Here is a 23,389-nt window from a genome sequence, read left to right on the forward strand (position 1 = left end):
TGCTTCAGTTTAAGTAAATAATTTTCTGGAGATATATTTGCTGTTTTCAGGTGTTGAGGAGATTTCTGCTGGGTGTTCCAAGGGTGTGGGTGCTAAATGGGCTAGAGATGATAAGCAATGGACAGTCAGAAACATACCTGAATGTGAAATTCGGAAGGAAATGCAGCAACACTCTTGCTCCTCATAAATCAATCAGTCAGTTAGTCACGGAGCCCTGATATTCTGTCTAGCCTGGGACTGGGGTCCTCTGCCAGGGAAATGCAGTAACAATGCAGCCCAGCAGATACAAGCTTTCATGTCAACTGCCATGCTCTTCTCAGTCGCAGTAAGGTTCTGGTGCTCCAGTTCAAGTAAAGATTTACATCAGACCTGTTAGTCCTGTCCTGTTTACCTTGGTTTGGTTGCTGCCTGAGCCAGTACCCAGATTGTTATTGTCCAGCTACTGAACTTGCAGTGACATTTGGGTTTTCTCACAGGTAAACCCAACCAACCATCGGCTGCTGTTCGAGGTGTTTGATGAAAACAGACTGGTGAGTGCTTGTCTTGGTTATGTTACACTAATCACAAGGCTCTGTGTGCCACAGCTGATAGAAATACAGCACAGCTTAAAGGTGTCTTCAGACGGTTGTTTCAGTGAGCGTGCCAAGAAACACAAATAGAGGCATAAAACCCGTTTGAGTCTGGGACTGAAAGGACACTAAAGTAGTGCCCTTCTGGGTCAGACCAAAATGGTCCTCCTCACCCAGCCCTCTGGCAGCAAAACCCTCACTCTGTCCTTCTGCAGGCCTCTCCACTTCAAACCAATGAAGTCCTGACCTTTTTAGTTGCTGATAAAGCAGCTGCTTTATCATTTTAGTGTCCCTTTCCAGTCCGTTAATGCTTCTGCCTCTTGCTTGGGGAGGTGGTTAGCAGAGCTGCGCCTTGTGCGCACAATGCACGCGTGAAGGTTTGAGGTCATGGCAGGACGATGCTCCCTTGGGTTTCATCTCTGCCTCACAACGCTCACATGTTGTTAGTGGGTTTAGTCTTTCCCTGCGTTTGGCTGATGCAGTATCTTTTCTGGAGGAGGCTTTCGCCATCTGACTGCTGCTAGCTTCTGGTATAGTTCTGATCCATGGGAAAAGTGTCAGTGTCCCTCTGTACATCCAGGGCTAAATGTGCCAGTGCGGTGGCACACTGGTGGATGGCTCTTGGGGGTTTGCCTTTTGAACATTGTAACACATGAGATCAGGAATTAACATTTTCTGGGCTGGAGAAACTTGTTTGCTTTCTGAAGATGAGGATCAGAGTTGCGAAGATACTTTTATTAAAAAAAGACAGTGTAAAAGCATCTGTCTTCAACAGATAGGTTCTTTCTTTCTATCTTCCTAATAAGTAAAGAGCAAAGGAAACCACGCAAGCTGTAATCTGGGGAGAAAGAGGACTTGGCAGCTGAATGACTGGATCTTTCCTCAGGAGGAAGTAAATTGGTGAACCAGTGGCACTGTGCCTCTACAGTGGCTGACCAGGAGCATATTTATTTGTAGATAATGATCATAATGACCACTTGCACTATTCAAACTGCCATGTGCCATTGGAATGCAAAGGTGCCACAGGAACAGGGAGGTGGGTTAGAGAAAAAGCTTGTATGCAGTGACAGCTGGGAAATTACAGGTTTGGGATACTTATTTCAGACATTTTGCTTTGGATTTTCGAGTTTGGGTGTGCAGTACTGGCCTTACCCTGGCAGTTTCAGCACTTTTTATTGTTGAACCAATTTGTGTGTATTCTCCTTCTGTTCTGCCTCCAAAGTCAGTCTGTCCTTGGGCTTGGAACCTCCTGGCAAAGGCAGCACCAGGGGTTAGGAGCCATGGCTTTCCGTGCAGGCGGTCTACGGCAAGGTGACTGCTTTGGGGGGGTTTGGAATAGCAGGTTTCCATCAGGTTGTGTTTATAGAATGACAAGACACTGAACTGATTATTTTGGCTTTACTCTCACATACTTACTGTCAATACTTATGACTTTTGTTGGAAGGACTTCGTTTCTTCTTCTTGTTCCCAAATTACCAAAGCACACTCTGTCTCTTTCTATTCCCCAATCTCAACAGAGTAAATGTGATGCACGTTCATTTTGGATGCAGAGACCGTGTTATTGAGTAATATGTTTTAGCTGAAAAATAAGATAAAATAATACCAACACCTGTGCTTCTACGAGGCAATCTCCAGGACCATTGCTGTGTGGAAGCTGTTCACATTTTTGTTGCGTCTCAAAATCCACATAAAAAATTGTGGGATTGTGCTGGCTGCTGGCAGTTTGATCAGTTTGAGCTATCATTGCTCTTGGGACTGGTAATTTTTTGGCTTTTGAAAGCAAGCTGCTTGTAAGCAGAGTTCAGATGTCTCAGCAGAGGACTGACCCGCCACATGCAGGTTTTCAGAGCGGTTGACAAGATTTAGGCTTTCCAGTTCTCACAGGGAACAGCTGTCCAGGCCCTGAGATGGAGCTGCCTTCTGGTTAACCAGAGTTTCTTTTCTGGTATATGCTAAGAAGTGTGAGTGCCCTCAGGGCACTGAGTATCTCTGTTGTAGCAGAGCTGATTTAAGGTGGTTGTTTCATGTTCTGGTGTATCCTGTCTGCCTGTCCTTCTCCTGAGCTCTTCTGGCTCTCAGAGTGTAACTGTACTCTGTGCTGGCAGTGCCACGCGTGGTGGCATTGCTGACTCCCTCGCTGGAGGCCAGCCGGGAGCAGGCAGTTCTGTGCAGGGGCTGGGACAAATCAGTACAAACAGACATGCAACACCCAGCTCCGCTTTTCCCTCACCTGTGCTGCCTGGTAAATCTGGAAAAGGAGCTTTCTGTCTTGCTGTCCTGCATGTTTCTACTGGTTTTACTGTGTGAGAGATCTTTGCCATATGTATGATTGCTTTGTTTGTAATTTGTAGTTGCTCAAAGGGAACTGCAGGTTATATTGCTGTTGGGGCTTTTTAAAGGCAAAAGTTTGTTGCTTAATTGTGTTATGGGCACGGTTAAAATTGAAAGCATAACCATGTTGTATTTATTCCTGTTCTGCCATGACAGCCCAGAGCTGTAACACACCAAAATGTTATGCTTGAAAGAATTTTCCTCATTTGCATGTGGTGTTGACTTAAACTTTTAACACAAAATGGAAGTGTTTTGTTGTAGTTAGATTTTTCTGCAAGTGCTTTCTCCAAATGTGCCCTGCGAATCTGATGTGGTTTAAATTTATAGCAGTGCTGAGTGTATTCGCTGCCTCAGTCAGCTGCGAGAGCTCTCCCGCTGGGGCCGCTCCTCCCTGATGGAAAAGGAGCAGCTGGGAAGGTGCTGTTTCAGGCTCTTGCTGGCATTAAAAAAAAAAAAAAAGGAAAAAACAAACTCCTCACACACTTACATTGGCGAGGGGGAACCAGACCACGTGACTCCCACCATCCTACCCTATGTCACCGTGTGTGTAGGAGCGCTGACTGCTCCTGCCCAATCATGCCTGGAATGCTGCTTGCCACTTGGGCTATTTCTGCTATCTGTCGCTCCCAGGGCTGCAGTGCTAACCGTTTGGCAGATGGGACACTTTTTCTCGGAGTTTATGTCTTTGGTTTTTAACTTCTGGCAGTGCCTGAATTGTTGCTGTTCTCCCTCTCCTTTTCTCCTCTCTGTAAAACCATGGCCCATCGGCTGCGGTTTCATTTTGGCTCTGGGAGAAGCAACACAGCCCCCGAATCGGAGATCCTTGCCCGGGAGAGAGAAGATGACTTTTTCATGGCATTCCACACCTTGCCAAGAAGAAGCAGCCCTCACGCGTTCTCACGGCACGGAGCGGATTGTGGCGGCGATGGAGATTTGCACGAAGTGGGCTCCTTGAAAAGGAGCACATCCATGTTTATCCCGCAGCTGCTGAACGGCATCGACGCGCGCCCCACCAGGAGCTCGTCCATGCAGATCTCGCTCCAGCGCAAAGCTGCCGACGGCTGTGCCGACGAGTGCGCGGCCCTGGAGTCTCCGGAGGAGACGCTTCCCTGGAAGGTCTCAGACTTGAGGGAGCGTTATGCATCCCCTGTTGAAAAGCGCTCTTCTCCGAGCGCTCCACAGGTGACTCCTGAAAGTTCTTCACCCAGGCAGACGGAAGAGCTGGGGCAGCAGACAGATGGAACTGTTTGCTGTAACCGTAGAATGTTTTGTAGTACTAATCCGCAGAGTGAGGAGGCTCAGCTGACTGCCCAACGGGAGGAAGCAAGTGAAGCGGCTTCAGGTTTAAACATAAGTGGTGTGAGGATTCAGCATCGGGCCTCAAGTGCAGAGGTGCCTCAAGTTACTCTACTTCCCTTTGGTCCTGAGGCTCCAAATAGTGCTCCCACCTCTGAACCCCGGCGCTGGTCCTTGCAGCATGTGCCAGATCTGTCAGCAAATTCAGGGAAAAAGTTCTTTGTTCTCCAGTTACAACAGCCACAGACAAGCAGTACAGGCGCAGGAGGTGGAGGTAACTTTGGCTTTACTGGAACCAAAGGGGACAGATTGGTCAGGTACCCTCGGATACGGCTGGAAAGGAGTACTTCCTACCCTGTCCAGCCACCAGCAGAAGGAATTAGCCCCACAGGTGATGGGCTGAATTCGGAGCTGTCTGGGAACAGCAGGAACAGGGCAGAAATACCTAGAAGCAATTCAGTAGAGCGAATGCCTCAAGGGCAGGGATGCTTGTTTAAAATCAGACCAGATCAAAGCATGAGGCAGCAGCACTTCAGGATTCTTGTCACGCGTGGGCCGGAAGAACAAAGTCAGGGTGTTGGCAAGGAGGGTCGTGGCACGCCTGGTCCTACGGCAGCCGGCACCGCAGTAAGTATGATGCTGAGCGTGCTGTGCTGGTGAAGTGCGTGTGCTGGTGAAACACGGGTTGCCTTACAAAGGCTGCCAGACTGGAGCCAACTGCAGCACTTCCATTGTTAGTGCTGGAATGTTCTGCGTTTCTGTGGAGCAAGCCACAGATCATCTTTATTTCTAATCTAATGTAACTTCGCTCTCAGTTTTGATTACATCCAGTGTAATATTTTCAGATCTTACTGTCACATGTTTCTTAATTCACTGTTACGTCAGCTGGAAAGATTTTTTAAAATCAGGGCATTCAAATAGCAAATTAAATGTTCCTGTTAGTTTAGTTGGCTGAGATCTTGCTGCATAGAGAGCTCTTCATGCACTCTGGTTTTAAAAACAAATACTTTGGCACTTTCTAAGTCTAATGCACACACGTGTACCTCTACACACTTCTAAAATGTGTATTGTAATGAAATAGTTGTTAAGACTCTGGGAATCTTAGGGTAACAAAGTACTGGCTTAGTTAAGGTACCAAGAAGTCTGGGGAAAAAATAATATTTATTAGTAATTTCTTATAGTAACCTTATAGTAATTTTTCTTTCTTCCTTCTGGAAGTGAAAAACATGTCATGCCTTTTGTATGCCACAAGTCCTGATCCAACTCCAAGTGCAAGAGGCTTGACACCACTCAGTAAACAGTCTGTTTGGATTTGCCTTCATTTGGTGTTAGGATGGCAAAATTAATCTTCTGGGTTTGCTTTGTTACAGCAGGCGAGGATTGATGGTTGATGTTTTTCAGCCACTTTTTCAAAGCCTAAAGTAGGAACAAAACTGGAGGGTTTAGATTAGTCATTTGCTTAAATTGCTTTGCTGTGCAATCCAACACGGCCCACTCGAGTTCCCAGCTCAGGGATGCTGTATTTAGCATAGCGAGCTCTGGCTCCAGCTGTGGCACGGCCGCTGAAGAGATTTCAGGCTCCATGGCTCCTGTGCTCTCAGGCACTGAAATGCAGCACAGGGACAGCTGCTCCCTGCAGCAAGGCCAGGGGTGACTCTGCAGCTTTCCTATAGGAAAGCTTATGGACTCTGTGTTTTTCCAACCTTCTCCAGAGCTCTTGAAAGTGTAAAACAGAAAAATCCCTTCCTGGTACAGGTTTGGTTCCAGGACACGTAAGGGAGCAGAAAAAAGTATGTCTGATTTTCCCTTTCCTCTTTATTATCCCTTGCTCCTTTCCAAGATCAGCTGTTCATGGAGACCCACTACAGCCAGTTCTATAAGTAGCTGTGGGTGTCAGACCTAGCACAGAGGCAGCAGAGGTTTGCAGAGGTGTGCCTTGGGCTCTGTGCAACAGTTCTCATTTTCCTACAGGATCTCCCCTCAAAGTCCCTGTTTTCATCCCCCCTGTAGTAACAATTCCCATCCCAAAGACACGCTTCAGTGTTCCCAGAGGAGAATGAGGAAGTCTGTTCCTCTGTGCTCTTGGTTTGAGTTACCGTGAGGAATGGATTGAGGCAGCTGTGCAGCATGGCAGGCACAGAGGTGCCCAGCCCACATGGCACTGCATCCTGCCAGGCAGAAACTCTCAAAGGAAAAGGACTAACTGAAACTTAAGCCTTCTTTGTGGTGTTTCTCATCTTTGTAGTAAATCCTGAAATACTGTGGGTAGAGGTGATGGACTGGGCAGGATGCCATGGGAAGTGTGGGGGATGGAAGCGTTTGGGTGCGAGTTTTGTTGCATTTTTTGACCACAGAACATTACTTGTTAAGGTGCCATTTTTAAACTGTCCCACAGAAGTTTGTTTGGAAGATGTCATGTGAGTAAGGGAGTGCCTGAAATATCTGATCTCTAGAGCTGAGGGGAGAGGTTGCCATGGTTTATAGTTGATAGTGTGAAAGAAAAATAATGGTGATGTGTCCCAGTGCAAGAAGTTTATGTGTATGTGATTGATATAGGGCCGGGGCCGGGGCTGGGAGCAGCAGCTGCTGCAGCCTGATTTATCTCAGAGCAAACATCCGAGCGGGCGTCTGCAGTCCTGCTGCTCCGAGTGGTTGTGACCTTTCAAATATCTGCTCTTTCAGACAAGTGCTTTGGGGCAGGCAGGATGTCTTTCATTACCAGACAGAGTAAAATATTAAGTGAAGGCTGAGCTCATGTCAAACCGTAAAAAATTTTGTTTGGAAGGCTTGTTGCAAATTCTTTTGCCTGCTCTAATATTTTATATGCCGTGCAATAGAATGTCTGTGCACTGTGCATATTCCACATACTGCTGTTGTTTATCATTGGGGGCTGTGAGTGCAGAGCTGGATTTGTGGGAAACACTTCAAAAATGTATTGGACAACTGCTGGACAGAGCTGACAAAGGCATCGTTGTGAGCAAAAACAACGTGCCCTAACAAAGTGTTGCAAGAGTAGGACTGAATTATATTTAGTAAACAAACAGAAGCGGCACCTCTGGGTTCGGCAAGCCTGCATTTCTCACAACTCAGCTCATCCTCTCCTTTCTTAGAAATCATTTTAGAATAAATATTGCTCCTACTTCAGGGATTGCTACCTGGACTCCTAACAGACATTTCTAGGAAATAAGTCATGTGGCCTTAGCTGGAGGTTTAAATGGTTCAAATGAATAGTGCTGTGAATTTCCTGGCTCTCCACTTGCTCTGCAAGGAGTGCAGATGGCCATCTGGAAAGCCTCAGCTCTCTGCAGATAAGGACTTTGTTGACAGCTGCAGGTAGAGGATGATGAATTCCATTCCTTGGGTCTCTAGCTTTTCTGTTAAGGACAAAATCAGCTCTTCTCAACAAGAAATCACTTGCCCTCCTTCTTAATTCTGGTGTCCATCAGCTTGCAGGCCTGTTCTGAAGTGCTCTGGCTGTTGGGGAGGGGGCAGGTGGGCACACTCAAACCTGAGCAGAGAGGGAGCTGGTTTTCAAGGCAAGAAATACCGAGGACCTGAATAAATTTTGATTTTTTTCTTCTCCCCCTGTGGGTGGGGGACAAATAATTCATGGCAAGTACTGTAAATTAGCTTGCAGAATTAAGAAACCCATCTGTAACTTTTAGTCAGGTTTTCAGAGAGTCAAGTATTGGCAGTGCTGCCTTTTACCTCATCCCTCCACATTCCCAGAGCTCCCTGGGATTCTGCATTTTGTGTCAGGCATTTTTCTTTTTCTGCTTGAAAACTGTATCTGGACAGTTGCTACTTCTCTGTGAAGAAACCAGAATAAAACTTGGAGCAGCAGAGATGGAAATAGTATCACTTTTTTAAATAGCAATGATAAACTCTTTGCTCCTGCATGGAAAATCTGTATGTGAGTTTGGGTACACAGCAATCTCTAAAGTGGAGCATTTATAATGGAAATGCTGACACGGGTTTAACGCTGCAGGTGCCAGCCGGAGCTGCCTTGGTGCAGATCTAGCCACAGAAAATTACAGATAAGAAAGCAGAGAGTGTTGATTGCTTTTTGCGCTGCTCAGCTGGTTTTCTATTTGAGAAAAGCTGTCAAGTAATGATGCGTTTCAGAATGTGCGTGTTTTGTACACATGAACAGAAGTTCTGCACGTGAACTGAAGTTTTTCGTTCAGCAGCTATTCCAAAGCCAAATCTATCCTGTTTAGTTACTTCCAGATTCAATCTCACTGTAAAATACGTTACTGCATCTCTTCATCTGAAGTCCAGGATGAATACCAGGATGGCATTGGGAGCTTCCAAAAGTCAGCAGTTAGTACAGAAAAATAAATTAATTAAGCATTAATTAACCTGGGATTATGACCAGCCATGTTTTTGTCTCCAAAAGGAATGAAAAAATTAAAAGGGTGTGTGGGAGAAGCTTCCAGAGCTGAAGGCAAAGGAATGAGATGAGTTGTTCAAATAAAATGGAAACTGCACGTTGTGCTGTGGTGTGAGTCCAGAGCTGTCAGTGCTTTCGTGGAAAGCTGCAGCTTCCCTTTCAACCTGGGTTGGAAATAAAAACTTCCAGGATGTATTTTATGGATTATAGAAAATAATTTTTACAACTTGGTTGTAAAGGTGGGAGTTATATCTTCAGTGAGAGAGAGATTCAGCTCTCAATGTCCATGACCTGCCGCGATTGTCAGCTTTGTCTCAAGTGCTGTCACTCCTCCCTGTGGAAACAGGGGAAAGGAGGACCCAAAGGGCTCTGAGCTGTAAAGGGAGCTTTGTCTGACCACGCCTGTGTGGGAGAGAGCTGTGCAGCAGTGCTGCTGAAGGCAGGGGACGTGCTCAGGACAGCTGTGCGCCTGGAAGGACAGTCTGTGCTCCCCAGAGGTTGCCTCTGCTTGCATGGCAGCCGTCAGGGAAGGAAGACCTGCAGATCCATCTGCGTTTTCCTGCTGTTCCTGGGGCTGGTACCCCTTTGCAAAGGCAGGCTTTGCTGGTTCTGTGGCAGTGACATGGTTAGGAACTGAGTATCTGCTTACTCTATTGAATTGCATTTGGAAGTATGCTGAGGATTTTCTGATTCCGGGATGAACAGTACTGTAGGATTATTGTTCAGCAAGCATCTCAAAGATGCTTTATTTTAAGACTAATGTTTTGATCATTAATTTTAGAAAATAAATCTGATGCTGACTCTGTGATTGCTTCTGTCTCTTACCACGTGTCCGTCGAATAGTCAGTCTTTCCTTGTTTCTGCCCTGTTTGCTTGCCCGTCAGTCATGTGTTGTCACACCTACAGCATTAAAAAAGAACAGGAAGAATGAGAAATATTAGGAATTACAGTGCAAGTAGTTTAAAACATAATTAATAATTAACTTGGATGTTATCCAGGGCCTAAGTATACCTTTGTGAGTCAGCTCTGTGCATAAAAATTGCATAATGAAATAAATTCTATTTCCATTTTTGAGCAGTTGCCTTGTCTCTGGTGTGAGGCTGGATACCAGCAATTTCTGAAAGGGTTTAGTAACACATGAAGTATGAAAAAGAGGTTTTCAGTAATCAGTTAATTTGTGGTGACATTATTTGAGGTCTATTACATGTTTTTAATTTACTATGTAAAAATACCTGATCTTAACTGAGCAAATGAAATAGTATTTTGTTTTGTTGTTTGCAAATGTGGGGAATGGCACGCTTGCTGAGTAGGGAAAACCTTCCAGGAAACATTTCACTGTGGGAACTGGTCTTAACAGATTTGTTTTGGTCTGATGTCACCACTTTTTAATATATTTTTGGCCTTGCAGCAGCACCCCACTGCAAATGTCTTAGAGGAAAGCAAACCTTACTTGCCTTATATTTAGTGAGGGAACTGAAATCCGTCTACTCTTGCTCTTGCCATCCCCCAGTAAGCCTCACAGTGTTTTTTCCTTAAGGAATTAACCCCCTTGTGCTGGGGTTTGGGTCTTCTGTTGTCCCTTCACGAAGGTTCAGTTAAGAAGAGGAGGGGGGAGAAGGGTTTCTGTAGGAGCTTTGGTTGCTGTCCCTCTCTAATCTTGTATGCTGTGAATTCGTGTAATTAACCAACTGCCCAACTTTGGCCAGCGTGTAGGTAAGAATGTGAAATACTTTCCTTTCCCATTGAATAGATGCATCTTTATCCCACTGTAGGACCTGACCTCTGTGAAATGTGTCAGTCGTGTTGCCTGCCCTGCTTGGGACGGCTCGGGAGGGGACAGCAGCCAGAGCAGGTGGGACAGTTCCTCATGCCCCCAGGTGCCGAGCTGGCTGTGCTGGGCAGTGTTTGTGTGCCAGCAGTGAGTTCCAGAGGGCCTGATTGGGCAGGTGACATCACTTGGCCTCCCTGTGCCAGGTGCAGCCAAAACAGATGCAGGAAGAGGAGGGAGGGAAGAATGCGGAGCTGCCGGATGGCAGCGCCAGCTCCATTCTCCATGGAGCTGATGTGGGAGTTGGCACTGTGTGTTCCCTTCCCTGCACAGGCAGGCTCCTGCAGAGGGTTCCTGGGAGCTTGGAGCTGGCCAGAAGGCTTCCTTACCTTTTGTTCTGCTCCTGAATTTCATGGGGATTGGCAGTTCTGACCAGACATTTGCACCAATAGTGCTGGAGTTCTGGCTTTTCTGGTTTTTGCTCTAATCAAATCATTGTGCAGAATTCCAGAATACAAACAAAATAAATTTAAAAATAAAGCGTGTAACAAACCTTTCAAGCTTTTTTCTGTGTTCTTGAAATTTCACCCAGAGAGTTCATACTGCCAACTACCCACTGGATTTTCAACTGACTGCAGTTTAAATTACCCACCATAAAAAAGCTGGCAGTAAATATTAGTGACTGATCCCCATGAACTAGTCAGTATAATCTTGGCTCTCCTTTCTGTTACAAACAAATGCGTTGCTTGAAAATTGAGCAGGTGTGAAGGTTCTTGGTCTCAGCTAGGGAAAAGTGCTTGGACATGTGTAGGTGTAAATGATGATTAATTTACAGAAGTTAGGAGTAGTTAATGTCCACTAATTAGCATGTCAGTGGCCTAAGCATGAAGTACCTTACTGTTCCTTCTGGTCAGTGCACAGCCATGTTTTCCCTCAGGATTCAGATCATTACCCAGTAGAACAAAGTCTCGTGTCACAGAAAAGCGGCCTTTGGAACTCTTACAGTGGATCTTGCTTTTTTCCATTACATTAGGAAAACAATTAAAGCAAAAATAAGATTTCACATATTGCCAGGCCTAATGCCTTCTTGAGTGTAAGTGCTGCTGGGATCAGCCAGTTGAAAGAATGTACTTAGTACCTTTGGAAAATTCAGGCTGAATAAATGTCAGCGTGCCTTCCCTGATTCCATTCCAGCAATCTCATTTCCCTGCCTGCAGAGCCTTTCCACGACTTTGATTTCCCTGCCACCGCATCTCTGTTGTTTAACCCCAGCCCGCATAGCTAAAGCACTGCATCATGATCCAGAAAAGCCTGGTGATGCTCCTGATGTAACAGAGTTGCACAAAGGTGCTGGCTGGGGCTGCTGCTCCCGGTCATCCCTGGCAATCTGCAGGGCACTCACACGCTGTTGGGGGAGCAGAGTTTTCACAGCACTGCTGCACCCTTAGGATGTCATTTTTAAACAGAGGCCTGATCCTACATTATTGCTGAGGTGAACTTAAACTGCACTTTTCTGGACTGTTGCTAATAAAGATGTGCACCTCAGCTTCCCCAGAGAGAGGGAGTTCAGCTCGGCACACAGGGAGCTGTAACTTTGTGAGCTGGCATGGGAATCACAGCTTGTTTAAATGTGAGCTGGTGTGCCCACAAGGGTTTACTGGGGGTTCTGGAGGGGTCAGATAAACATTTGGTTCCAAACTGTCCCTGGTCCCGTGAGCTTGGGTTGTTGTGCTCGGGTTACAGTGGGGATTGTTGCAGGCATTTCAGGCTGCTCTGAGCTCTTGGGAGTGGCTGATGTCCCAGTGCATGGTGTGGATAAGGAGAGGGTGGAATGGTAGAAATGAGTGTCTGTGCTGGGGACTTTTGCTTCGCCATGAGTCATTTTATATTATTTTAGTGCTGCTTTGTAATGAGCATTGTGCAAATGAAGGAGAGCAAATTCAGGAATAGCGCTCAGTAATGAAGGATGTTACGTCAGTGTGATGGGTGTGATGGATGACTAAAATTTCATTGTTCTTCAAGACCAGTTCTTTGCTGCAGAGTTCTTGAGTTGAGGATTATTCTAATTTGCATGAAGAATGCCAGTAAATTTGACCAGAATCTTGGAAGAGCTGCAGAGAGAAGAATCATTAGTTAGAAATTTCCAAAGTGCACGGTTTTGCTTACTCAGCAGGTCTGTGCAGAATGTATACATGTTATGCCTCTGGAAGTGACGCACCCCTAATCCCTCCATTTTTCAAGATATTTATTAAAACAGCAGTTCCATTTTTTTGACAGATTTTGAGAGAGAATCTATGGATTTCTTCAGTTTTGTCTCTGTTCAATTTCCACAGAAGTCACAGTCTGAACATTTTTTTATTTCTCAGCTGCCTTCTTCAAGTTGCAGGAGGAGGTGAAAATGTTTTAAAATGTGATGACCATTTTAACCTTCCTGTTATCCTTCCAGCTATCCTGCTGCTCATCTTCCAGCATGCTTGTAAGAGCTGGATACATTCTGCATCTCAAGCCCTTCAGAGCTCAGTTGCTGAAGTTCTCCAGGACATATTAGAAGCACTGGAATAGCTTTAGGGGGAATATAAATCCCCGTAGCACAAGGAGAGCATTTCTACTTTAATAGTACTTAGCTTTTCTGAGCATTGTATTTCTTAACTGCTTTCTGCCAAGAAAGCACTTACACAGAAAAATTGGTCATGACAGATATATAGTGGAATCCAAAAGTCTGAATGTATCCAGAAATCTGAACTGCTGTTGATGAGAAAAACAAACAGAGAAAGCAGGGCATTTCTCTGAGCAGAAGGAAAAGGTAGGATAAGTGGATAAGTAGATTAGTGCAGAGGAGAGGCGAAGAAATGGTAGTGGAGACAGTGAGAGGTCTTTTTCTTTGCATGGTTCCTGGTGTCTGCAGCAAGACGGCATTAATGAACTATTTGCCAGCTAATTAAACTCTTTTTGTCCTGCTCAGCACTGTACAGCATAGCAGAGCTTCCCCAGCCTCCCTCACCTGCTTGCCAGGATCTGCAGGAGCAAGTCCCAGCCCCAGGTGCCCCTTCCACTGGGAATGCTCCTGCTGGGAGTCCCTGGGTGTCAGGGGCATATGGGGCAGCCGCGTTCGCGCTGCTGGAGCAGGGGGTGCTGCAATGCGCTCTGGGCACCCTCCCTGGGCAGCAGCAGTGCCAAGGATGAGGCTGAGCAGCTAGAAAATTTGGGGGGCCTGTGTGCAAGTTCCAAGTAGTAAAAGGCAGCTGTTTGTGCTTTGGAGAGCCACAGCCCTCCCTCCTTGGAACAAATCCTTCTGCTGTAAACTTGCCTTCGTTTCACTTGCTGGCTTTACCAAGCTGGCCTCACATCTACAGTTTCTCAAATGCCATTGTTTTTGAAATTCTGTACCTTTTGAATCCTCAGCTATCAAAGGTATGCAGGTGTCTGTGTTACACACGGTGTGCCACAGCTCTGCACGTTCTTGATGTACTTTGCTGCTGCTTCATAAAACACATTTCTTTGTTCTTTTGAAGAGCAGCGTTTCCCAAACTTGGTATGAGAACTACTCTCTTCCGTGATTTTCTGGCTCTGTAACTCTGGTAAGGAAGGTGGCTTGAGGGCTCTGAGCAAAGAGTTTCAGCCAGAGTTCTTTGGAAAACTGTTCTTGGCACAGTGCCCTTCTCCTGCCATGGCAGAATGTTGAAGTAGTGGGCAGGGGAAGGTTGGCTTCCACTGGGCAGAGCTCTGTGCATGAGCTGCCGAGGTGGCACCTGCTCACGTGTGGCTTCAGAGACATGAGCGGCTCTGGCCACGTCAGCAGGGTCCCGGGCTCTGTGCTCCTGCCCATGGTGCAGCTCCGGGACTGCTGTGGGAGTGCTGTTTGGGTATCACAGGCTGCAGTTACATGGATTGCAGAGGGCAGGTTTTTCTGTTACTCCACAGAGCAGATTATTGTGCAGAATGTTTAGAACTTAGTGGTGCTTACTGACTATTGCATTGGGAATTTGAACCCATTCCATTGTGCCTCACTGTTCTTTCTTGGGGAGTTACGATGGAGCTTCATCAGAAGATTGTTTAATTTTTGTTCTGAGAGTTTTTTTTTCAATAACTCCTTCATTTCTTACAGAACATAGGACAGAAGCTGTCCTAACACATTTTATTTTGTTCTACACTTTCTACCTGTTCTTTCACTTCTGTACATCGATTCTGTTCCTGTTTTCCACATCCCCTCACAGCTCAGGCCCGTTTTAAGTATCTTGGGCATCAGCTCCTTCTTCCTGCCATTGCTACTCCTGTACTTTGTCCACATTTGGTTTGTTCAGTGTCTAAGGAGGAATGGACTCCCATCTTTCCAGAGGCTCTTGGTAATGTAGCAGTGGTAATACCAGCAGGCATTCGCTCTGTCCATCACAGGTAAGTGAGAGCGAGGAGCGGCCTCCTGTTTGCAGCCCTCCTGTGTGTCACGCCTTTCATTACAATGGGCAGCCCAGTAGAAAGCCATTTTCCTGTCATGAACGGAATAAGGCTTAACTGGTTCTTTTTTCCCTGACATTATCCAGAGTTTTCTTGGCTGTTACTGGGTTTCAGGAGTATAGCAGATCTTGGCAGAGGTGCCCGCTGGTTTTTGTTATGTTTAAATAAGCAGTGGCAGTGCAAGACAAATAATTCAGGATTTAAATAATTGGCGCTTATGTCTTGCAATTTGCTTAATCCGTTTAAGAACTGATCCAGTTGTGGTTGACCGTGTGTGCCAGGAAGGAGACATTCCTGTCTCAGCTGTGCCGATTCTGGAGCACCACTGCCTCATCTAGGAAACTGCAGCTCAGAACTTAATTCCTTCATCTCGGTTCTGGTTTGGCTTCCAGGATCAGCCTGCATGTTCCCTGGTTCTGTGGTGTCCCAGGCTGGAGAGCGAGAGCTGTGTGTGACACTGGGAGCCTCGTGTAGCGCCTTGTCCTTCCCTGAGCTCAGTGCCTTGTCCTTCCCTGTGCTCAGTGTGCGGCACTGACACCCCAGCGGGCAGTAATTGGGTCGTAAAATGAAAGTTGAGAGGGAAGGCACTAGGGAAAGTGTAATCTGACACTGTTGTATTGAGCTGCCTGGAGGAAAAGTCAGCGTTTGTTTACTCTGGTGGGAAGGAATAACAGGAAATCATTTTTTAGGAAATAACCCACCTGTGTAGCTTGTTCTGCCTGCACTTACAGATTTGGAATAGGAAAACCACCCCCCCACACACACACACATCACTTAGGGTTTTTTTTTTTTCATGGTTACAGTGCAGTATTCTTGATTAAGAAAATATCAGTGAAAATATCAGAGCCAGGTTGCAGATATACTATACCACTACCAGGTTGCAGACTACTATACCACTGCAAAAGTATAGTCAGTTGCAATTATGAGCAAATGAAAAGTGGAGTTTTAGTTATGCTTGGGAAGTGCTGCTGAAAATATTTTGCTTAAGAAAGAAGTGGTGACAGTGGCAAGTGGCAAAATTTCTGGAAGTTTATATAAATGAAGAGAGTTTTATTGCAGTTCAGAAAGAAAGATTGCTGGAACTTGCCAGCTAAGAATTTTAGTAATCATATCATCAAATGATAGAGGAACATCATAAAAGTGTCGTTGTGGCTTTATTCATGAGAATGAGATCAGGGAGTTGATAAGCCTTAGGTGTAGAGAGGCATCTGTGATGGCTAATTAATACTTTAAGGTTTTAGTCAAGGGCAGTTAAATGTGCTTTGTTTCAATTAACAAAATTGTGGTTTGCTGCTAGGTTTTTGGTGTTTTTTTAATAATCAACAATACTTTCATGAACACAAATCCTCTTTGTTTTTTTGGGGTCCTTTACATTTTTAAAGCCTTTGGTAAAAGTACAGTTTAGAATAGTTTTCTCTCCAGGTGAGACAGGTGATTTCCTGTAGCTCTCTGGGAAGGCAGCAGTGTTTTCTGCTCTCGTATTTTTCCTGTTGGTGTGTGCAGCACTTGTATTTGTGCTGGGAAATAAGGTGCTGTCTGAGCCAGACAGTCTGGACCACTTCTGGAGCAGTTTTCCAGGACTTGGCAGCAATGGCACATCACATCTCAAGTGCTGGGTTTAAGTACTACATCAGGAAATCTGGCTTAATTGGTGCTTATTTTTTCACATTTGTTCTACTAGAGTGGCTGCTGAGTGCTCAGTGGAGGTGAGAATGCCCTCTTGAGAGCCCGGGATTTGGCGTTGCCAAGTGGGTTTATCCCATCTTGCACGGTGCCTTTGGCCTTTAGCTGCCGGGGTCAGCAGGTTTAAGCCAGCTGCCATGTCCCCAAGGGCTGGGTTCCCTGTCCCTCTCTCCTCTTTCCCACCAAACCACTGCTGGCACACGTTCCACGTGGTGTTGCCATGAGCACCCTTCACAGCCACTCTCACCACATTCCGTGTTACCCACCAGAGCAGCAGTGATACGAAAAATTTGGAAATAACATTGTTATAATATATTTAGAATAAATGTCAAGAGAAGATGGGCTCTGAACCTCAGCAGGGTTTCCACCCGGATAATAATTTAGGCCAATAGCTGTGTGCTGATGCACGGCACAGCATGGTTGTGGTCTGAGAAAGGTGTGAACTCTGGTTTACTTTAAGGCCACTAAAAACCAGTTAAATTTACCAGAGGGATCATGTCTGCCTGCTCTGAAATGAAGCAATATCTGGATTGGAATGCAGCATCTCTTTAAACAGTGCCCAGAAATAGTGCACAACAATTTTCGGGTCAGAAAGCTGGGAACATCCTGATCATCTCAAAATGCCAAGGGAACTGTAGGTGGGTGGAGTGTTATTTCCCAGCCTGGTGTCTGGCCAGGGAACCAAAGCACCTCTGAGAGCTCAGTACCCACAGTGCTCCGGCCTCAGCCCCAGCTGGCAGCTGGCAGCAGTACGGCTTCTGCGGGCCTGTTCTTCTTTTCACAGCTTGTCACTGTCTCTGTCCACTCCTTCAGTCTGGATGAGCCGTGGCTCTGTGCTTTGTGGGTCTCTTGTGAGTTCCCAGGCCAAGGTGATCACGTTTTCATACAGGGGCATTCCATAGGAACCCCTTTGGGTTCATTCCCAACCTTAGGAAATTTTCAGGCACTTTCAGGAGTTTGTTCTGCATTGCTGGTGATCATTTGTAACAGCGTGGTGTATTGGTCCAGGTTAGGAAACAGGCAGGAAAAGTCCAGGAGCAGGGCTGCTGGGAGAGCTGTCCTGACGATGTTGGTCTAAGGAAGCAACAGATAAGCACAGGACTGCAGCTTGGCCTGGCACTGCATGGCAGCAGTAGAGCCTTTCCTTGGGAGAGCTGCATGTGTTGGGGGTGTCAGCTTGTGTACACGTTTGTGGGGGCTTAATAGTGTTTGGCACATGGCTAAATGTCTTAGTCCCTGTGAGACCTGCCCCTTCCAGCAGGTCCTTCACGGTGTTTGTGTGATCTTTTAGTCAAAGTCCTGACTAGCCTGTTGTACCTCTGCTGTTCTAACTTCTGATTTCTGTTCAGACTGGAATAAAGCTAAGTGGAGTTGAGTTGCCTGTTGTAGTTGCTCGTGTGCTCAGCTATTGCCCAGCTGTAATGTCTGTTCTACCTTATGGATGCATGTCTGAGGTAATATTTACCTTTTATTCCAGAGCTGAAATAAGCAAGTCTCTAACAGCTGAACTGTTAACTGTTGACACTTTCCCTTCTGCAAATAACAAGCTTCAATGACTGAAATGAGCATCAATGCAACAGTTTAGTCGTACTTTTGTGTGGTTCCAAGTAAAGCTGATGTGCGTGTATACAATCCTGAGCTAAACATTCTGGTTTGCACCGAAGTGTCAATGGATGCTTTTCCTTTCTCTGCTGCTTTGGAGACTAAGGGTGTTTAGGGCACTGCGACTTTTATCCCAGGCTTTTCTTCCTGGCTTGCAGCTTGGATAGGCACCAAATTGCAGCCTAAATTTCACGTACATTTGGCTTGGGAGCGTCACCTTGTCACCACAATCTCCTACAATGAAGAGTGAGTTGTTTCATACTCTGAGGTGTTTGGCACAAGTTAGAATTTCCAAGTAGTTCTGTTGGTTTTTGAAGCGTTTTCAGTCACTGACTACTGATTACACTGAATGGAGTGTTTCCGTGTTTTATTCCATTGTCTTTCACTGGACAGCTGAGGTCTTGGCTGTTCTTGGGATGCAGTGATGACCAGGTTTCATTGTAGTGTCTGTGCAGGTGTGAGGGGTCCTTCACACATTCAGGAATATTCAGTGCACAGAACACCTGCCATGCCTGGTGTTTGCGAGCCTGGTGCTGCTTTCCCACAGGATCAATGCATGAAAGAGCGAGGTGGTTGGACAGATTTGGTTTTCCTGAACAGATGGGGTATTTATTTCTGCCAAAACACTGAAGTGATTACCTTTCATTTCAAGAGAGCTCCTTGGAAAGTAGGATAGTGTCTGACTTTCTCCTCTTCTGCAATAAATGTGCTAAACCAACCCAACAGGTGGACCAGGGGATGCTGAAACTTGGTAAAATTGCTCTGGAGTGTTAAAGGCTAATTAGGAAATTTTGGGATAGCTTTTGTTATACTTGGGCTTTGCAGTGAGACTCTGACAAAGCATCTGAGCCCTGCCCCACCCCTGCCTGCGTGTGCTTGTCCTGCTGCCCACACAGAGGCCACGTTCCAGGTGGGACGGGAGCAATGGCATTTGACGGGTTGCTCCTTCTGGTTGGGAAAGTCCTACTCAAACTCCAGCTTGGTGAGCATCTGCATCCTGTGCCTTTGTTGTGCAGAAGGGATTACTCACTGTCTGGGGGGATCAGACTGGAGCAGGAGTTAGCAGTGTGATACTGTGATACACAGCTGAACAGGCTGGTGCCTTGGGTGGCTCTGTGAATTTTAGTGACAGAGTTTCTCAAAACAGACATTGTTATTGTTGCCTTTTTCCCAGCCTGGAAATGAAACTCGAGATAATTTTAGTAAGGAGGTAATATAAAAGGGGATCTTTATTTGAAGGCCTTCAGGAGCAGTTATGGACAGATGTCCACAAAAGCCTACCATCCCTCAGGGGTGAGTACATTTTTATAGGTTTTAGGAAACTAGCATAATTGATAAAAAGTACCAGTTAGGAGGACAAGTGGTGATGCAATTCTCCCCCAATCAAGCCCCTTCTCCGGAGCCCCCCCTTCAGCACTAGCTGTAACACTTTGTCCATGAAAATGTATCTTGAAGGGTTGTTCTCAGCCTTGACTCCCAGAAAGAACCAAGATATTACTGGAGCCTTGTACCTCCCGGGGCTTGGAGCTTTGGAATTTGTTTCGTCTTTCTGCTTAGGGAAACGCCATGGAAAAGCACTGGGAAATCTAGCTACTAATACGATAGGTGACAGAGTTACGAAATATACGTGTGAAGAATACAGAGAACATAGGAAAAAAAAGGGGCAAACCCCAAACAGCATCATTATAATGAGAAAAGGGAAAAGGAAGGCAGTGGAAAAGGTTCCTGTGGCTCATGAGGTGCCTTTGCTGGAAGCCCCAAAGTGAGAATGCCTAAATTTTAGAGCTGTGGAGGCTTGCAAGAGAAAATTCTTTTCACAGACAAAAATACTAAATAGTAATATTAGTATACCAGCCTCCCCCCCTTTTCTTACAGATGTATGTGTACAGTCAAGTGTTACATAAAGACTGAGTTTTACAAGAGCCCTAGTTCTGGCAAAGGTGACCATAGGCATGCAGACTTAGATGAGGAAGTAATTCCGCTTACAGAGCTGGCTGGGACTGAGGGGTTTCCAGTTCCGCTGTAAGCTATAAACATATTTTGTTGGTTCAGGTTCTTTAAGGCTGCTTCTAGCCTACGTGAACATTTTCTGTATCCATGAGTTGTATTTTTCTTGAGCTAAAAGCTGCAAGAAGAGATGTAGCAATAGGTGTATATTTTCTTCAGAGCAGTTGTTATTGGAGTGACTGTACTGAGGCAGGAGGTGGCGAGTACTTGGAATTTGCCAGTATTAAGGGGAAAGCATGTTAATTCCCTGAAAACAGGGCATGCTACCAGGTTTTTCTAGTATTTGGTGGGAAGAAGATTAATAGTCAAAATTCTGTAATGAAAAAACCTACTCCCTGTTGGGGAGTAGAAAACTCTACTGTTTAGTAAAAAACTCTACTGTTTTTTACTTAAAATTGGAAAACCCATGGTCTCCTTGGTGCTTTTTGTGTTGTTCCCTAGCATCCAGCACAGCAGGATGTGTCCATTCTGTGGGGATCATGAAGCATCATCCTATCTTTGTAGTAGAAACAGAATTCTTATGAGGTTATCATATAAAATATGAATTTTAGTATTAAACTTAATGCTCTGCTATGAGAAATATGTAAACTTGGCTGTGCAGCAGCAGCATGCACTTCCTGGAATTCCGTGCATAGCGTGGTTATAAATAGGCAGCGGGTTATTTGGGAATCACTGGGGCTGATATCTGGTGTCACAAACAGTATCTGAACAGAAACTGCGTTCCCTGGTAGACGGTTGGGTTTGGAAGAACACAACTGCTTGATGGTGAAAATTCCTGTCCGAGTGAATCCCAGGTGCCCCTGGAGCACAGGGCCCAGGTCCCACCGCAAACAACACCCATCTGCCACTGGTGTCCTTTGGCCTCAGCTGCTGCCAACATTTCCATGCTTTGCCTGTTGTGGGGAGCATTCCCAGTCTAGACCCAACGCTGGAATTCACCCTGCTGGGTGAGCTGCTCCCACGATGGGTAAACGTAGGACTGCCAGTCCATGAAGGAAGGCTTGGACCTGTCCCCCTTCAACAGGAAAGCACCTGAGGCTTCTCAGTGTTTGGGGGGGGTGGGGGCTCTGGGTTGGTTTTGGTGGTTTCCCCCAGGCAGAATGTGTCAGCACCACCACATGTGCCGTGGGCTCAGAAACCTGTTTGGAGTGTCATAAGAAATACTGTGCTAAGATAAATGAATTAGAACAGCAAATAATGGGCAACAATAAAGGGGTAGAAACCAGTGATTCCTAAAGTAACAGTACTCAATCATCTTTATTTGTGACTAGATTGATATTTACTATTTTTTTGCTTTTCTGATGTTAATTTACTTTCTGTGTGACAGACCAGAGACGACTTCCTGGGCCAGGTGGATGTGCCGCTCAGTCACCTCCCGGTAAGGACCAGACCCCCGGAACCCCTGGGGCTCTGTACAGTTGATTGCACATTCTCTTAAAGCCAGGGCTCCCAGCAGAGCTTAAAAGAAACTGTTATGGACAACCAAGCCTCACCTGCACAGGAACGGGCAGATGCATCGGCTGTGCAGGGAAGGGATGCACTTTCTGTGCAAAAAAAGCTTCATGAGAGCAGGTTTACTTCAGCAAATGCACGAAAAACCAAAAGGCTGCCAGAGCTATGTCATCTGTTCATTATTTTAGCTGAAATTGAATTCTTTGCCAACAGTAAGAGTTCAATAGCAATCAATTGAAAGTAATTGACACAGGGTTTGAATCATTTTATTGTCAATAGACATTTGAGGTGTTTGGTTTGAAGGTGGTAATGTTTGTTTCTGTTTCTTAATTAATGGAGGAATTCAGTGTAAATCTGGTTGTGTAATTCTGTAAAGCTCCAGTGGTCTGGTTTCCCCCCAGCAGCCAGGATTCTGCATGGGCTGCAAAATTAGATGCTAAATTAAGTGCAATTTCTATTTATGGATTTTAAAATAGGAATAAATATATGTGTATGTATTTACAGTGATTGCATTAGCCTTGGTACGAACCTTTCTGATATTATATACTGTTTTGGATGGCTGACATTGGCTGAATGTAGTTAATATTTTTTAAATGTTATGCATGTTAATCTTAACATCTGTGACCTCGCAGGGCTTTTTATGTGTGAATGGGTGAAGTTGTTGCAGTTTTTACATCAAAATAAGGTGTCAGTTGAGCATAACTGGCTTTTTGTGTCTGATTTTGACTTCTTGCTATTGATGGATGTTATTGTAGGAGAAAAATGCTTTGTAATGACTTGCACTGTGATGCTTGTTTAGATGTATCTTTCATGGTTGATCAGCAGTCTGCACACAGTGTGTTGGGTTATAAACTGTGACGCTGGAAAGCTACAAGGGAAGGGTCAGGAACACCTTGTGGTGACAAATGTGTGGATCCCTTCTCATGGGAGCTGTTGTCATCCCAGCTGTGCTGTGCAGGATTGCTTGGTCTGGGCTTGTGTGGATAGCTCCATTTATGTATCCTTAAGCACGGACATGATCTAAATAGCCCTGGTGGGACAGTGGTAAGAGTCCTTTCCCCCTCAGACATTTTCCATGGCAAAGCTGCTGTGTGTCAGAGCAGTCCTTCCTGCAGTAACTGTGCCCTTGCAGGACCTCCCCGCCTGCTCCTGCCCCGTTCCAGGGAGCAGGTTACCTGCTGAGAAGGTGTGGGTGCACACTGTACATCTACAGTCATCCTTCCACTACCTTGGTAGGAGCCATTGGCATGTATTTATTAACAAATTAATAATCAGCTTTCTCATCCAGCTGATTTGTTTGTCAAAGTCCTTGTTTCTGCAATACCAGCTAATTACTATGGACAGAATTTGGGTAAACAATACAGCTCCTCACTGGGAGCACGTCCCTTCCAGCTGAGCACTAAACAGCAGTGTGAATCATGCATGCCTTGGTGTCCTGGTGAGCTTGTTCAAATCTGCCATCTCTGAGCAAAACGGGCAACATGTCTCTCCCACAGAAAGTGGACACTGGGTCAGGCAGTGAAAGGAGAGGCTGCGTGGGATTTGACTGCCAAGCGTAACACAGTTCATGCTTCAAGGTTAGAATAAAGTTCCCCAGACATTCAGCATCAGAAGTGTGTGTATGGATTCATCATCCTTTTCCCTTGGCATCTGAAATTCCTAGTTCTGTGCCCACTGCAGCTGTGTGTTTGCACATGTGAAGGATGTGACTTTCTTGTTAAGAAAGCTGAAATTCTCAAGGAATAGAAAGTTTTCAAGATTCCAGGCTTTAGGTAACTTAGGATTCAGTGGAAATCTGAGATGTAATCTGTCAGCCTGATATGTGAGTGTTCTTTA

The 23,389-nt window shown here is 45.6% G+C and overlaps 1 protein-coding gene across 9 annotated transcripts in view; it reads left to right on the forward strand.

Annotated features, from left to right (window-relative positions):
* Window positions 1-23,389, forward strand: part of LOC137467520 (E3 ubiquitin-protein ligase NEDD4-like) — an 89,543-nt gene that overhangs the window by 40,765 nt on the left and 25,389 nt on the right. For 5 of the 9 annotated variants that reach the window (XM_068179005.1, XM_068179004.1, XM_068179006.1 and 2 more), the window contains 2 exons: window positions 477-530; window positions 21,429-21,479. In XM_068179005.1, coding sequence (XP_068035106.1) covers window positions 477-530; window positions 21,429-21,479 — 105 coding nt within the window. Of the gene's footprint in view, window positions 1-476; window positions 531-2,767; window positions 4,824-21,428; window positions 21,480-23,389 lie in introns of those variants that run through there. The other 4 variants (XM_068179000.1, XM_068179002.1, XM_068179001.1 and 1 more) reach the window with 4 other exon arrangements.

The sequence above is a fragment of the Anomalospiza imberbis genome, unplaced genomic scaffold (assembly GCF_031753505.1).
Source record: "Anomalospiza imberbis isolate Cuckoo-Finch-1a 21T00152 unplaced genomic scaffold, ASM3175350v1 scaffold_66, whole genome shotgun sequence".
In the NCBI taxonomy this organism is placed as follows: Eukaryota; Metazoa; Chordata; class Aves; order Passeriformes; family Viduidae; genus Anomalospiza; species Anomalospiza imberbis.